The 15,394-nt window shown below is 40.1% G+C and overlaps 2 protein-coding genes across 4 annotated transcripts in view; one reads left to right on the forward strand and one right to left on the reverse strand.

The window, feature by feature from the left end:
* The window catches only part of MYO6 (myosin VI), a 105,618-nt gene extending 93,823 nt beyond the window's left edge, over nucleotides 1-11,795 (forward strand). The window contains exons 31-34 of the mRNA XM_080998282.1: nucleotides 513-644; nucleotides 3,342-3,368; nucleotides 5,356-5,577; nucleotides 7,949-11,795. Coding sequence (XP_080854408.1) covers nucleotides 513-644; nucleotides 3,342-3,368; nucleotides 5,356-5,577; nucleotides 7,949-8,148 — 581 coding nt within the window. The 3' untranslated portion in view covers nucleotides 8,149-11,795. The remainder of the gene's footprint in view (nucleotides 1-512; nucleotides 645-3,341; nucleotides 3,369-5,355; nucleotides 5,578-7,948) is intronic.
* Nucleotides 10,911-15,394, reverse strand: part of IMPG1 (interphotoreceptor matrix proteoglycan 1) — a 71,783-nt gene continuing 67,299 nt past the window's right edge. For all 3 annotated transcript variants that reach the window (XM_080998856.1, XM_080998854.1, XM_080998852.1), the window contains 2 exons: nucleotides 15,312-15,389; nucleotides 10,911-14,579 (listed from right to left, as the gene is read on the reverse strand). In XM_080998856.1, coding sequence (XP_080854982.1) covers nucleotides 15,356-15,389 — 34 coding nt within the window. In that variant the 3' untranslated portion in view covers nucleotides 10,911-14,579; nucleotides 15,312-15,355. The remainder of the gene's footprint in view (nucleotides 14,580-15,311; nucleotides 15,390-15,394) is intronic.

A 15,394-nucleotide genomic window follows, 5' to 3' on the forward strand; every position in this document is an offset into this window, starting at 1 on the left:
TGTACGCACAAGAGTCTGTGTAATGTGCATAATAGTGGTTTCTATAGCAGTTATCAAAAACCTGTTGCACAAGCAGAACATCTTTGAATTTTTGTTTCCCTTTCAATTGTACCACAGTTGAGTGCAAGATGTAAAACAGCCCTTCCTTGGGCGGAAGATTCTTTCTGCATGCAGAAGGTTAACTTTAGATCTGATAAAATGTGAGATTTTAAAGCTTGAATTCTTTTTTGAAACACTGTTTTTGGTAGGTTTCTTTTCGTTTTGTTTTTATGTCGTTTTTCTGCTGTCACGTATTTAAAAATGCCTAAACCGTGAAAAAGAAAAAGAAAAAAGTTATTCCCCAATTTTCTCTCTCTCTTCCACAGCTTGATAAGTTTACACTGTGAGAAGTAATGTTATAACTTGCTCTGAAATAATTTTGGTTGTTTGGCTCTGTCAACACAATTCATAAGCATATTTGTTTATTGCTTTTCCTCACTTATTCCACCCCTGCTGTGTTTTGTCTGAGACAGATATTGAACTGCTGGCAGCTTGCAGAGAAGAGTTTCACAGGCGGCTAAAGGTTTATCATGCTTGGAAGTCCAAGAATAAGAAGCGCAATACAGAAACAGAACAGCGTGCACCCAAATCAGTGACTGACTATGGTGAGGGGAAATCCTTTTTTTCCCTAAAAAATGCTGGGAGAGAGAGCTAAGGAGATAGGGAGTACCTGAATGAGGTTCCTGGAAAAGTTAATAGTTACCTTAGAATAAAGTAAGAACTTTAATTGCCCTTCAGAATATTTTAAAAGGTAGCTTTGTTGTTGTTTAGTCGTTTAGTCGTGTCCGACTCTTCGTGATCCCATGGACCAGAGCACACCAGGCACTCCTGTCTTCCACTGCCTTCCGCAGTTTGGTCAAACTCATGCTGGTAGCTTCGAGAACACTGTCCAACCATCTCGTCCTCTGTCGTCCCCTTCTCCTTGTGCTCTCCATCTTTCCCAACATCAGGGTCTTTTCCAGGGAGTCTTCTCTTCTCATGAGGTGGCCAAAGTATTGGAGCCTCAGCTTCACGATCTGTCCTTCCAGTGAGCACTCAGGGCTGATTTCATGTCCTACTAATTTGATCCATGGGATCTAGAGCAGTATGTGCTACGAATGGAAAGCCAGTGTGTTCCAGAAATAGGCTTGCAGGACCAAGAGCCCTGGATGTTCTGGGAAACTGGCTATGTTGGCGGGAAGGCAAATGAAGCCAGGTAGCCAGAAAACTATCCCGTTTGTCTTCTGGAGTCAAAATATAGTTCATGAGTAAAGCAAAACCATCAGGAATATTTTTGTTTAAAGGGGTTTTACTATTTCATTAACTGGTGTAATCTATAACAGTTAATACTATATCTTGGCTGATTTGCCATTATCTTTACCTGAATAAAGATTTCAGTTTGCCTTGCCAAATGGAGCTAATTCTTGCTTACCACTAGTCAGATGCTCAGGACAAAGAGAGAGTCCAAAGACTTCATATAATGCATTCAGTTTTGTTACCAAATAGTAAACCACATTGGCTCTGTTTTTCCAGGTACAGCTTTAACATAAATGTCATAGGAGACTCTGGTTTGAAGTGTAATTTTGCTTGGGTCCAGTTTATCTCCAAATAACCCAGTTCTTAGCAAGACTTATTTTCCACAAGTTTGAAATGCCTTTCAAATATTTTGGCTACTTTTTTATAAGTTAGATTTATAGTTAATAAATACAACAACACTGTAATTGTAACATATAGGAGATTGATATTTATTTATTTGTTTAATTCACATCCCACCCATGCTGGGAGATACATTGATATCCCAGTTGTTTTATGTGATACTAAAACTAAAAGAACACTTCTCTTGTTCTGTTTCTTCAGGGATGCTTTCTTTGGCTGTCAGTCCATGCAGCCTTCAGAGGAAATGTCCTAGTGTTAAGAACTTCTGTAGTCATGATAGGGACGCGGGTGGCACTGTGGGTTAAACCACAGAGCCTAGGACTTGCTGATCAGAAGGTCGGCGGTTCGAATCCCCGCGACGGGGTGAGCTCCCATTGCTCAGTCCCTGCTCCTGCCAACCTAGCAGTTCGAAAGCACATCAAAGTGCAAGTAGATAAATAGGTACCGCTCCGGTGGGAAGGTAAACAGCGTTTCCGTGTGCTGCTCTGGTTCGCCAGAAGCGGCTTAGTCATGCTGGCCATATGACCCGGAAGTTGTCTGCGGACAAATGCCGGCTCCCTCGGCCAATAAAGCGAGATGAGCGCCGCAACCCCAGAGTTGGTCACAACTGGACCTAATGGTCAGGAGTCCCTTTACCTTAGTCATCATGATGAGCGTGCCTCTGTGAACTGCTCCTTTGTTTTGTTCAGAGAATAATTTCTGAGTAGAAAAGAATCTGTGTCTATCCTGGCACGGATGGTTCAAATTACTTCCCTCTATTTTATGGTGCTAAAAACTTGAGTCTTCCTCTTCCCCTCTGCTGCATGTCCCAAAAATCTGCTCTGGTGGTTCCCTTTACCCTCTGAAGCATTGGGTATAGCCCACAGTGTAGTGTGTCAGTTTTTGGACAAAAGGATCTTACAGAAGGGACTGGACCAGATTTATTGGCTTCTGAGAAGTAGATGTATGGGAATGGGACTCTCCTGCTAGCACACCTGAATGGGAAAAGCCTGAGTGAGCCTGAGTCTCTAGGTTACTGGAGTGGGGTACCCACCAATATTATCACAGGATAGCTAGACAGTTGAGTGATTACCAGAATCTGTTTCTTGCATTTTTTGGTACCTTTTCCTGTTACTTTGGGTGGCATTGCACACGTCATAGTTATGGTATACTGTTCGCTTTGACATTCCCTGTGTCTTGAATTGGTTGGGCTCCAGTCTGTTCTATCTGCAAACGAGATATGAAACAAGCTAAGGCCCTGCGCTGTTCCCCTTTTAACCAGGAAGGGAGAATTGTGTATTGTCCATATTAGCTATTTCCCAGGGACAGGGTGGTGGGGATGTGTGCTGCCACACACCTGGCCTCCAGGCAGCTATGTTGTGCCCACCAAGAAGGGGAAGGGCGAGGCAGTGGGGAGATGGACACAGTGAAGTCATAGATATGGAGCCAAAACAGGGATGCCCACCACTATGCCTGCACTGGCATCCTGATGGTTTTGCCCACTCTCCCTCCTGGTGAGCACAACAATCCAGCTGCCAGTAGCCCCTCTTTCCAGTTTTGTTGCCATCCCATTCAGTGGTTACATGTGGCTAATGGCACGTTCCATTGAATTGCTGAAAGAGTGCCTTTTCAGATTGCTCAGATCAAAGAGTTTTATGGTTTCTTCAGTGTCCAATGTTTGTTTGCAGATTTTGCACCATTTTTGACCAACTCAAGTAAGTGAGGGAATTGGTTTCTTTCAGCTAACTTTGCACATAGGAAAAACATAGGCTCCGATTTACTAACCCTAACGAAATACCGTGTTTTGCTACATTTGTGTCACATCATACTTGGCCTGGTAATTATTTTGTCCTCTAAAAGTGCTCAGGGAGCTGCAGGAAAAAGATAGCAGCCCATGACGATATTCATGTTACCATAGGAATATTGTTCTTAATTATAAAAAGGAATGGTGATAAATTCATATGATGCGGCATTTCTGCAGCTTGTGCCTGTCAGAGACATCTTTTTCTGTTGTAGCAAAACACTCAAACTGTTGTTAATCGACTAACCTTAGAATAAAAATTAACATCTACGGTGCTGGTTTTAGGAGGAGGAAATTAATCTCTCTTTTCCAAAGGGCTTTGTTTACTCTGCAGAGTATCCTTGGTCTGAGTGCAGGAGGATGAGGAAAAAGACCTGTCTAGCTGCCTTTGAGTGCCAATAAAATGCTCTTAATTCTCAGCCCTCTTTATGGCTCACCATTATGCGCATTCGTGAAAGCCACAGCCTCCATTTACTTTAAAGTATATTGAGGAGACTTACAGAAATAGATGTATTACTTTGCATGTCAGTTAATTTAAATGAAAATAAACAGGCTTAATAATTCTCCCAGAAAAATACACACTGACTGTTTACACGAATGTTTGCCGGTGATGCCAATGGATAAATTGGACATAAAATTTATGGTTTAAAGCCTAATTATAGCAAAAGGGTCTTTTTACTCATTTCTACACTGGGAATATTTCTACACTGGGATAAGCAATGGCTATTTCTGGATTTATTAACACTACATGTATGAATGAGGGCAAGATACACTTACTTTCTGTTCCTAGTTGCCAATATGTTGCCTATAAATTGGGAGGGGATGGAATAAATTAATCAATCAGATGTGACAGCAGCTCATCATTTTTTATTCAGCCAGGCAGAGTCCATAACCAGATTCACTACTTAAAGTTGGTTGGCTAACAGAGGAATTCAATGTTAATTATTTTAATCCTGAATTACTGAAATGTCTTTTTCTGTTTAGTTGCCCACAACAGTTGAACTCTTAGCATCTTTAAAAAAAATATTATTTATCAAATTTGCATACCACCCTTCATTTATAGATCTCAGGGTGGTTCACAACATAAACAGTTGTTGAGAAGAGTTCTTTCTTAGGTGAACTTGAACAGTATGCATTGAATTTCAATGGCAATGTGGGAAGTTGGAATAAAGTTGAGGCTACTTCTGAGCCTGGTTTCAGTTAACATTATCTGCAGCAGGTTTTAGTGCAGACTAAGGGACCAGTTTCTACTACTGGATCAGATTTATGTAATGCTATTGTGAATTCATGATTAATTATATTAATGGTATTTTTGCCAAGTTCAAATATCTCAAAGTTCAGGAAATGGCCCTCCCCTTCTCTATCTTAGAATGTGGGATTTCAGGTAAGCTAAGCGGTGACTGTTTCTCAACCTGTACCTATCATTCACCTTCTCTTGTGCCATTCGTATCTACTCCAGGTTGTAGGGTAACTTAACTTGTGAAACTGTGCTTTAAGGTGTTTCCTTTGGGAGCAGTATCGTGATTCATTTCCCTGCTATGGAATACAGACAGTGGTACCTTGGTTCTCAAACTTAATCCATTCCAGGAGTCCGTTCGACTCCCGAAGCCATTCAAAAACCCGAGGTGCAGCTTCTGATTAGCTGCAGGAGCTTCCTGCACTCAATTGGAAGCTGCGTCAGACATCTGGCTTCTGAAAAACATTTGCAAACTGGAACACTCGCTTCCAGGGTTACGGCGTTCGGGAGCCGATTTGTTCAGGAGCCAAGCCGTTTGAGTACCACGGTACCACTATAATCATATTTTCCTATTTTCTGTGAAGATTAAACAACAGAAGTAACTGTACTGAAGACTGCTTTTGATCCTTGGCTTGCAAATGTTAACCTTAGTTATTCCTCGTAGCTCAACAGAACCCAACAAGCCAGTTGTCTGCCAGGCAGCAGCAAGAGGCAGAGATGAGTCGACAGCAGCGTTACTTCCGTATTCCGTTCATCCGCCCAGCGGACCAATACAAGGATCCGCAGAACAAGAAGAAAGGCTGGTGGTATGCACACTTTGATGGACCATGGATTGCTCGTCAAATGGAGCTTCATCCCGATAAGCCACCTATCTTGCTAGTGGCTGGTTGGTATTCATTTTTAGTTTTGTTATGCGATGAAAAGTGGAATCCTAGGCCCCTTTTAGTGGAAAACAAACAAACTGAGATTTGAGCTATATTGCAGGAAAGAAGAGTTACAAATAAAATCCAAACACTGTATTCAAAAAGGCTGTACCATCATATAACCAACTTCATTATGAAACACCCCAAAATCACTTAAGCAAAGCAGTGAATGGTGGCTTTGCTATATCAGTATTATATTTGCAGAGCATCCTTACAGATTTAAATGTTTTAACTTACTTTTCATGCTTCCTACTGGATTGGCCTTTGAACAAGTTATCCTGCTGTTACTTTCAAGGAAAGTAGGGGGAAACAGCAGCTCCTATGCCTCCAGCACCCTCCTTTTCTTCTTTAAATAGAAGAAAATGTGTTCAAAGGTCAGTCTAGCAGGAAGTACCAAAGGTTTCAGGATCCATTTTGCTCCAGAGCTACCCTAGAATTACAATACGAACAAGGCTTCTGTTTGTGTAAGGGTTAGAATAGTATTTCATGCACCAGTATCCTTGACACTGAAGGGAATGGAGAAACCCTGAGTCACTGGGCTAAAGGAAATGTATGAAGCACATTGCATTTTTTATAAGGAATGGAGGGAAAGGGACCTGTTGATAAAAATGGATGTGTTTAATTAAGCTTGGTCTCCCTAATTTCCAAGACATCAGTCCTTAATTAGAGTAATGAGAATAACGACATTATTTGGCAGCTCCTAAATACATTTCAATACTTAATACAGACTAAGTTATACGGATGAGTATTACTGTAAGACACTGCTCTTAATCTATATGGCCTGATTTTAAACAAAATCCCATATATCCAAGCAAGTGTAATTTAGTTCATTTAATGAGACTGAAGCAAAATCGAATACTGATTATCTCTTGTTTATTAATAAAAATGGGACGCTCACATTTTCAGAAAAAGTCATCATAAATGCCTGGGTAAGTGTCTAGCATTTAAAACCACACTACCCACTTTGTGGTGCTGTTGAGACTGTTTAGCTACAGTGCCACAGACCATGGTTCAGTTCCTACATCCTTCTACATCACTTGGTGTGCAATTAAATTGCTGAGCTGATCCCCTTGAAAAGCACTGTGTACGTACAAGGCAGAGAGGTCATAACATTTCACATGTAGTTGATGCAGCAATCAGCAAGTGATGGGCGTGCATATGTGAACCAATCCTCTGCTATTGTTATTTTGGGGGCTGAAAGAGAAATCAATTCCTCACTTCTAAGGAAATGCACTAGTAAGTGGTGTGGAAAGCTAACAGTGCCCATAACTAAACCAAAGGAAGCCCTGTAAAAATATGCAATATTTCTCTAAGTGTGCTGTGCACGTGCCAACACTCAAATCTTCTGTCATTTGATCACCGTGTGATTGTGTTGCAGTTGCCCTTCTTGTGGCAATATAGCTGTGGTGAAGACTCTTAAGTCCAGCTTTCTCTCCACATGACAGGAGACTTTTAGATTCTGAAGTGGTACAGGCTGGCAAGAGAACTGAATAGTATCACTGAAACATGTTCAGACTGGGGTTTTACATCCAAGACATTATATCTTACTTCAAATATTTTTCTTTTGCCCTTTTATGAAGAATGGAGTCTTGTTATTCCTTACTCTCAAAGCAATGGCTTGTATCTAAAGAAGGCTTCTTTAGTTTTTGGGCTTCTAGTTTTTAATTTATAGTCCCAGTATCTCATGTTGTATCACATAACTGTTCCTGAAGGTTCCCAGAGTTTATATTATGTGTATAAATATAAAGTGTATATATATAAATCTCCTCTTAAGATCTCTGGCAATATTTTTAGCACTGAGGTAATGCCCTTCTCAGGAACACGGGTGGTGCTGTGGGTTAAACCACAGAGCCTAGGATTTGCCGAGAAGATCGGTGGTTCGAATCCCCGCAACGGAGTGAGCTCCCGTTGCTCGGTCCCTGCTCCTGCCAACCTAGCAGTTTGAAAGCACGTCAAAGGGCAAGTAGATAAATAGGTACCACTCCGGCGGGAAGGTAAACGGCGTTTCCATGCGCTGCTCTGGTTCGCCAGAAGCGGCTTAGTCATGCTGGCCACATGACCCAGAAGCTGCATGCCAGCTCCCTTGGCCAGTAAAGCGAGATGAGAGCCACAACCCAGAGTCGGCCACGACTGGACCTAATGGTCAGGGGTCCCTTTATCTTTATAATGCCCTTCTCATGTTCACTGTCACTTTGTTCCCAACTTTATGAGTATGCGTTAAAATCTAAACACAGCACAGTAAGTCCAGTGTAGGAGAAACTGGAAACCCATTTTATGTTTTGTTAAATCTGGTGGTGTTTTTCTTCTCCCCTCCCCCTTTTTTTGACATTCCAGGCAAGGATGACATGGAGATGTGTGAGCTGAATCTTGAAGAGACTGGCTTGACTCGTAAGCGTGGAGCTGAGATTTTGCCGAGGCAGTTTGAAGAGATCTGGGAGCGCTGTGGGGGAATCCAGTATCTTCAAAATGCGATTGAGAGCAAACAAGCTCGGCCTACATATGCAACTGCTATGTTGCAGAACCTATTGAAATAAGTAGTCACTTTCTACATTAACACTTGGTCCCCCCCCCACCTTAACAATAAAGGGAAGAAATCCTCTGAGCAGCAGAGGACACTTAAACATTCTGTAATTGTCTAGAGATGTTTAATATAAAGTAAACAGATTTTATTAATGTGGCAGTTTTTAATTTGTATTTGACGTTTTAATTTGTGTAGTGAATTCACTAGTTCTGAGGGTCTGAGCATCCGTTTCAGCCAACTAGGTGGTTTGCTTTTTTCGTTCATGCACCAATCCCTGCCCATAGCATCTGTCATGACACTAAAAGTGCTGTAACATAGAGTAACACTCTACTGGGATTTAACTACATAACAATGACTGCATTTTGACTTCCTCTTTACACGGTTAATTCCTTTGTGATACCCAGAATGTTAGTCTCTCCTTCAAGATAGCATAGCAAAAAGAAAAAAGTACATTGCATCTTATAACTGGAATTGTGAGGCCTTATTGTTAACTTCTACTGTTAGAGGTTAAAAACTTTTATAAGATGAAAGACTTCATGTGCAACTTATGAAAACTGCTTGATATCTAGGTAGATGTCCACAAGAAAGCATTTTGGGAAATGTGTCTTAGGTAGATTGCAGGATATCAAATACTGAGAGCAGGACAATTGTGTCTGGAGTACTTAGGGATAGATTTGCTGATGCATGCTGAATTTACTAAGCAGTGGGTTTTTCCTTTTTTAACTATTTTTTACAAAACAAATTTGTTCAGGCAATTCTTCATTTTTATTTTTCGGTTATAACTTTCTTAGTCAAACAAAGTAAGACAGAGTTAAACAATATTTTACAAAAATATATATCTAGATACATTTAGGACTGAAAGCATAAGGGAAGTGGTTTCCATTTTTCATGACAACAAAGCCTAATTGTCAGCTGAATTTTGCTGTTCCTTTGTACTTCGGTGCAATGCACATGGGATTAGGTGGCTTCTGTCAGAAACTTTCAGACTCTTGACGAGTGGCACAGCACTGGAATTTCTAATTGCGCCATGCTGCTTCAAATGGCTTAACTTCATAGTGTTAAAGTAATAAACTTTTCTTCTAATCTTACAGATTTTTTTTTTTTGCAGCTAATCTTCCAACTTCAGGCTTTGTGGGTTCTTTTTTTTTTTTGCTAATGTACCCTGGATGGTAATTAAATTTCTTATGTATAACGATTACTTGTTTCACACAGATGGAAGTTGCCTTTTATTGATGTTGCCGGATAGCCCTATAGCTGGCTAATATCAACAGATTAAACCTTGGTATTATCTCAGTGTTAGGAGATTTGGGGAAATAAGTATTGTCTGGTTGGGAGGGAAACAGATTGAATTTGGGGAGGCTTCCCCTCCCTTATTATATTAAGAAGCTAATTACATTTCTGGGCTGTAGTTTTTAATTCTTCAATATACTTTCTAAGCACACCATTGTCCCTGCCTTCTGCCACAGCATGCCTCCTGGCAGAAATACCCTCTGCAGTGTAACAACTATCAATGTAAAACGCTATGTGCCCACATGGCTACCAACTTTGGGAAATGGGTTGAGAGGATGTAAAACTGCAATATTTATTAACCTCCAATTTTAATGCATGGTTTGAAACTGTTCACACCCTGTCTATTTCCATCTTGTCTTCAGTCTGTAAAAAGTCCCTATTCCTGCACATCAATTTTCTGAAGATCTGGTTGGCATGGTCAGCTCTGACAGCCTTGATTGTCAAAGTTGCCACCACCAAAAAGTCATCAGAGGTCGCACATGCAACATTCACCCCCCAGTGGGAGCTATGACTTAAATCTAGGGATGAGGAACCTGTTGCTCGCCAGATGTTGTTGAACTAAAATTCTCACCATTGGCCATTCTGGCTGAAGTTGATGGGAATCAGAGCCCAACAAATTCTAGAGGGTCACAAGCCCACCCCAATTTAAAGGCACTTCTAATTGCACAAAGGAGGGTCTCACTGTCCCCAGCCTCCTGCATTGCGCCATTTGCTATTTTAGAAAAACCCTGACTTTAGATCAAAAGGAGCAACAGGAAGGAGCAGGCAGCACAGAGCCCACTTGCAGTTCATGTTATCCAAGTTTATGTATGGAGCCCTCTGTTTTGGATGGTAAGGATCCAGTAACAGGAACAATGCATACAACACGTTTTTGCCATGTAGGGCTAGAGCGAGAGAGGATTTTGTGCTGGTCCTGCACTCAGAGAACCCCTCTAACCAATGTTCGGCAGAACAAGATTAGTATATTCAATGCAATGAGGCCATAGGGACTGGATGTTAGATTTAATGTTATAGTCATAAGCTAAGCATTAACTGACCATGATCTAATCAGATATTTCACTAGTTGAATGCTATGCTTTAGATCTGATTGTTGTCACAAATACATACAAGGCCAGTTGGATAACCAGTGCTTTTTTCCCTGGGGGTACTCGAGGGCACACGGTACTGGCACCTTTTCTCCCTCAAATGTTAAAAGTGTGTCACTTACTGTAACGACTTCATGGTGAGTACTGGCACCTTTTTCTTCTTCTTCTAAAAAAGCACTGTGGATAACACAATGCTTTTTATGGTGAAGAGTTTCAGAGAAACGGGGGTGGAGAATAGTTAATGAATAGATATGTTACACTACATGAGAGTTTCATACCTCTCTGTGTTTCCTACTAGGAGAGAATCACATTCAGTTTAAAAATGCCTCTTACCCTGTGTATGTTCTTATGGTCTCTATCCTCCCAAACAGTTATTGACATTATGCATGCTTTTTATTACTATTATTTAAAAAAACCCTCGTTAATTACTGCTGCCACTCACTTTCCTTGGCATGTCTGGGGCTGTTTCTTATGGACCCCATATCGCATCAAATCGTTAATGGCATATAAAAGATGCACTTTCTCCTTTAAAATATTTTCTGTGTCGTAATTTAAAGGTACGGCTTACAAAAAGGGGGGAGTAACTAAAAGTTAAGAGCGTAGGCTTGCATAATAGATGAGTTGTATGCATTGTATTTGGGAAGCAAAGCCATGAGCAAATGAATCCTAGGAAGTGGTTGTGAAAAAGGAGCCCCAAATGCTTGCATGCGATGGGATGGGATGATAACTGCAATATCTCGCACTTCCGTATAATCTGGCTACATGCTTCGTCATGAAAATTAGTAACCACCATGTGTTGCTTTAGAGAAAACAAGTTAAGCCCTCTGTTGCAACTAGAAATGGACCTACTGCTGTCTTTTGGTTATGAGATCTCTGGAAGGGCGGTGCTGTTTTACTTATGCATGTACATTACTTGAATACACCTGAATGGATTCTGATTATTGTTTCAGGGGATGTGATGTTCTGTTGAAGTTCTTTCTATAGTGTTTGGTCTGCGATGACTGTTTCACATGCTGGTTGCAGTCACTGAGTAATGAAAATGCAGTTATAAACATGTCCTGTGTCTCAATTCATGTTACTTTACTGGGAACATAAAACCTATACAGAAGTTTCCCTTCAGAAAATAGCACAATGTCTTTAACATTCCATTGAAAATTTCCTCAGCTTCTGGTATCTCTGCCTACTTTATCCCTGGGTTATTTTCACCCTAAACTGTTTTAAGTACTTTGTCAAATGACCTTAATGATGTACTGAAAATTGCTGCAAAATAAAAACACTCCGTTGATCTCTCTGGGATATTATTTATTTAAGAAAGAGTGAGAATGACTGGGGGAGCTGTGAAACTTGCACTTTGCTTTCCTAAGTCAGTGTAACCATTAAAGCAAATAAACGAACAACATTTGATTTTAAAGTAATAAAGTGGTACCTCGGTTTCAGAACAGTCCGGTTTAAGAACAATTCGGTTTACTAACTCCACAAAACCGGAAATAGTGTCCCGGTTTGCAAACTTTACCTTGGTCTAAGAATGAAATCCGAACGGTGGAAGGGCACTGGTGGTGGGAGGCCTCATTAGGGAAAGCGCGCCTCAGTTTAAGAACGGTTTTGGTTTAAGAACGGACTTCTGGAACGGATTAAGTTCATAAACTGAGGTACTGGCTTCTAAAACTGTCTCATGAATCGGCTTGCATAATATTCCAACGTGGAACTTTTGGGGGGTGGCGGGGGTGTGTGTGTCGAGGGTTGTCGTTGCTTCTAACTAACATTCTTCTTACCAACTAATGCTTTTTTCTCAAATATGCACCATTATTTTCTACAACCCAATTAAAGATAGTTGTGACCATAAGCCAGCTTGAATCAAATGAAGCCAAGTTGTTTACAACTTACTTTAAAACAAGCATTGGATTTAATATTTTGTAAGGTTATAAATATTTTTGATTGCCCTTATATCTCTTTTAAATATTTTATGTTATATATATGCATGCATCCTAGATGCGCGAAAAAACCTTTTAACTACTAAGCAGACATTTTTCTGATATATAACATAGAAATACAGTCTGTCTACACTCTAGTTAAATATTTTATTATTTTATTGAAATACAAAACATTCTCTCATCCAGCAAAGATATTTGGTAATTAATATTTGAAAATGATAAATTATGGTCAAGAACAATTGTTTCATTATTAAAACTGACATGTAAAAACGATTTCTATTGTTTTTCTTATAGAAATTGGTATGAATAAACATATACAAAAAAATAGCTCTGAAATGAAAATATATTGAATACAATGAGGAATATCAACTTACACAACCTCCAATAGTGCCTGGTGTATAGTGGGATATCTTCAGATATATGCCCTAAAGATGTCATCTAGGCTGTGAAATGGTACCTTGGTGTCCGTGTAAGCTTCCTCACTGACGTTAAGATGAGATCTTCTCCATGTATACATAAATAATGTTACACTTGACTGTAAACTCAACATTTTTTTTTTACCTTGAGGCGGCTGACTACCTCTAACGCGGCGTCTACAAGCCCATATGAGAATATAACTTGGCAGGCGACTTTCTTGACACCGTAAAATAAATAGATGAAGATTAGTTAGCTCAACTCTTACAGGTATTGGCTCTGAGTAAACATTTAAGAGAAGCAATTAGCCATGGTATTGTTTATATAAGCTGTATTGCCTATATGCACGCAGGAAGGAGAGATGGTTCAGGGCACTAGGATTATACCCAGAGCAGAAATGCACTTGATAATTAAAGGAAAACACCTGCCGCTCCAAAAAAAAAAAAGCAAGCAATGCTAGCCCTAGTAAAAGACTTCCCCTTAGTGCTCAGTTCCTAGGCACACCTAACTTTTAAATAATTCTGGCTTTGGATATTCTGTCCATCTGGGGGTTGGGGTGAAGAAGGACCTGTAAGCTGTGCTTCCTCATCTCTTGCTGCTTTAGAATATTTGAAATTGAGGCTCATGCATATTCCTGGCTGGTTGTAGGATTATGCACATGCACCAACCTATCTAACAAGTCTCTGCCCCCTTACTTGCTGCAGACACCTGAAGCAGTTTGTTTTTACTGAAAGCAATTCAGATCACTACCAGTTATGCAGTGCTTAGCGTGCACTGAAGGTTCTGCACAACCTATTATTCCATTCAGACAAATGACCCAGCACAGAAGTGTGGGTTGTAGTTGGGGTGTGTGTGTGTGTCCATTTTTTGAAAAATCTTACTAGATGTGCCTGCATGTTGCTAGTTGAGAAGTCTTGTACAGTAACAAATCACACCACATTAGTGGCTTGGTGTCTGTTCTGTGTGAACAAAAACAATTACTGCAATCTATCACAACTATATGATAGCAAATACATCCCTTATACACACAGCCTAAAATTTACAGGCCGATTCTCAAAAGCATATAGGAAAATCTCTTAGCGATTAAAGTTAAAATAAAAATGTCCACTTTATATCTGTAAAAGAACAGCATTGTGGGGGTTTTTCTGTCTGTTTGATTGTAGGTCACTTGCCCTGAACAAGAGAAAGTGACTAACAAATTTAATAAAGACTTATAATAATCACTGGTGGTGGTGTTTAGGGCTGAAAACCCATGGTAAGCCTTCAATACCAATTCAGCTCCAGTAATTATAATAAAACAGTTACTACCACACTGACAACCATTCCAGTAGTTAGTATATGTGTCGGCCACTTTTCTGTTCATGTATTTTGGGATAGAATACCACCAATGGTAACTTTTCCAGCAGAGACTTCTGCATCTGAATCTAAGCTTTAAAATAAAAATATTTATCATATAAACACTGTACAGTTATTAAATACATTTAGCACTGCATTCATGATAACATGGATATTATGTAATGGAGGACAACAGTTTTGACGGAAAGTAGGTGCAGCCACCTTGTTGTTTTTTACTCAGATATAAACTTCAGTTAATGTGTTCACTGTTATGGAAAAAAAGTATTGGTTGCCTTCTGAAGCTTTGTTGTTGCCTCCCTCCTCCCCCAAAGACTCCATTTATCCAGGTGAGTGAACTTGGTATAACCAGCAGTCCTCTTGGTGAAAATCTGTGGAAACAAAGTGCCAATAATGTGGCCAACATTGACTCAAAAGACAGAGCTTTCCCTCAAATTCCAGAGTTAATTTCTGGAGTGACACTTGACCCACCCCTTAGACTTCTCTTGAGATAAATTATTGGCCAAAATTTATCAGAAAATAACTATTACATTTTCTGAGAATATTTTCTTCTTTGGACTCCTTCTGAATTGTTGGGTACTTCCATTCCCACCAAGAGTATTTGGCAACCCCCCCCTATTGCCCACTAACAGAGTTAAATACAGATCCAGTATTAATACTGTTTAGAATTGCTGAAGGAAGCAAAGCGTTTAGTCCTCCTTCCATCCTTGCCTTACTCCATCGTTACCTTCATCTACCAGTGCAAACAAAAATGTATGTTTGCTTACCTCCTCCAATACCCACACCATGCTACTCCCCACAAGTTGGGCAGAGAATTCAGGGAGGGGGGACGACGACAGACAGACATTTTTGCTCACCCCTAGAATCCAGCTTATACTCCAAGATCCTCTCCTTTAGTAGTTTGTACCAGGCCTTGTAGCACTCAAGTTTTCTTTTACTTTCACAAGACTCTTCAATGATTGTTTAGGCTATTTTAAAAAGGGCTCAACTATAGCAGTGGCAAATAAATACATGAAGGGTGGGTTCTGACTCTCAAAGGTATATATATTTAGAGGAGGTTTCCACACAATATATAGCTATTTACAAAAAGAAAAACCACAAACCTTTATGTCCGCTGACTGTTGCCTAGAATTCAGGGCGTCAGATACTAACTCATCAGTCTTTGCTTTGTATCAGGTGGCCTGTA

This window comes from Podarcis pityusensis (genome assembly GCF_964106645.2).
Source record: "Podarcis pityusensis genome assembly, chromosome: 3".
NCBI classification, from domain to species: domain Eukaryota; kingdom Metazoa; phylum Chordata; class Lepidosauria; order Squamata; family Lacertidae; genus Podarcis; species Podarcis pityusensis.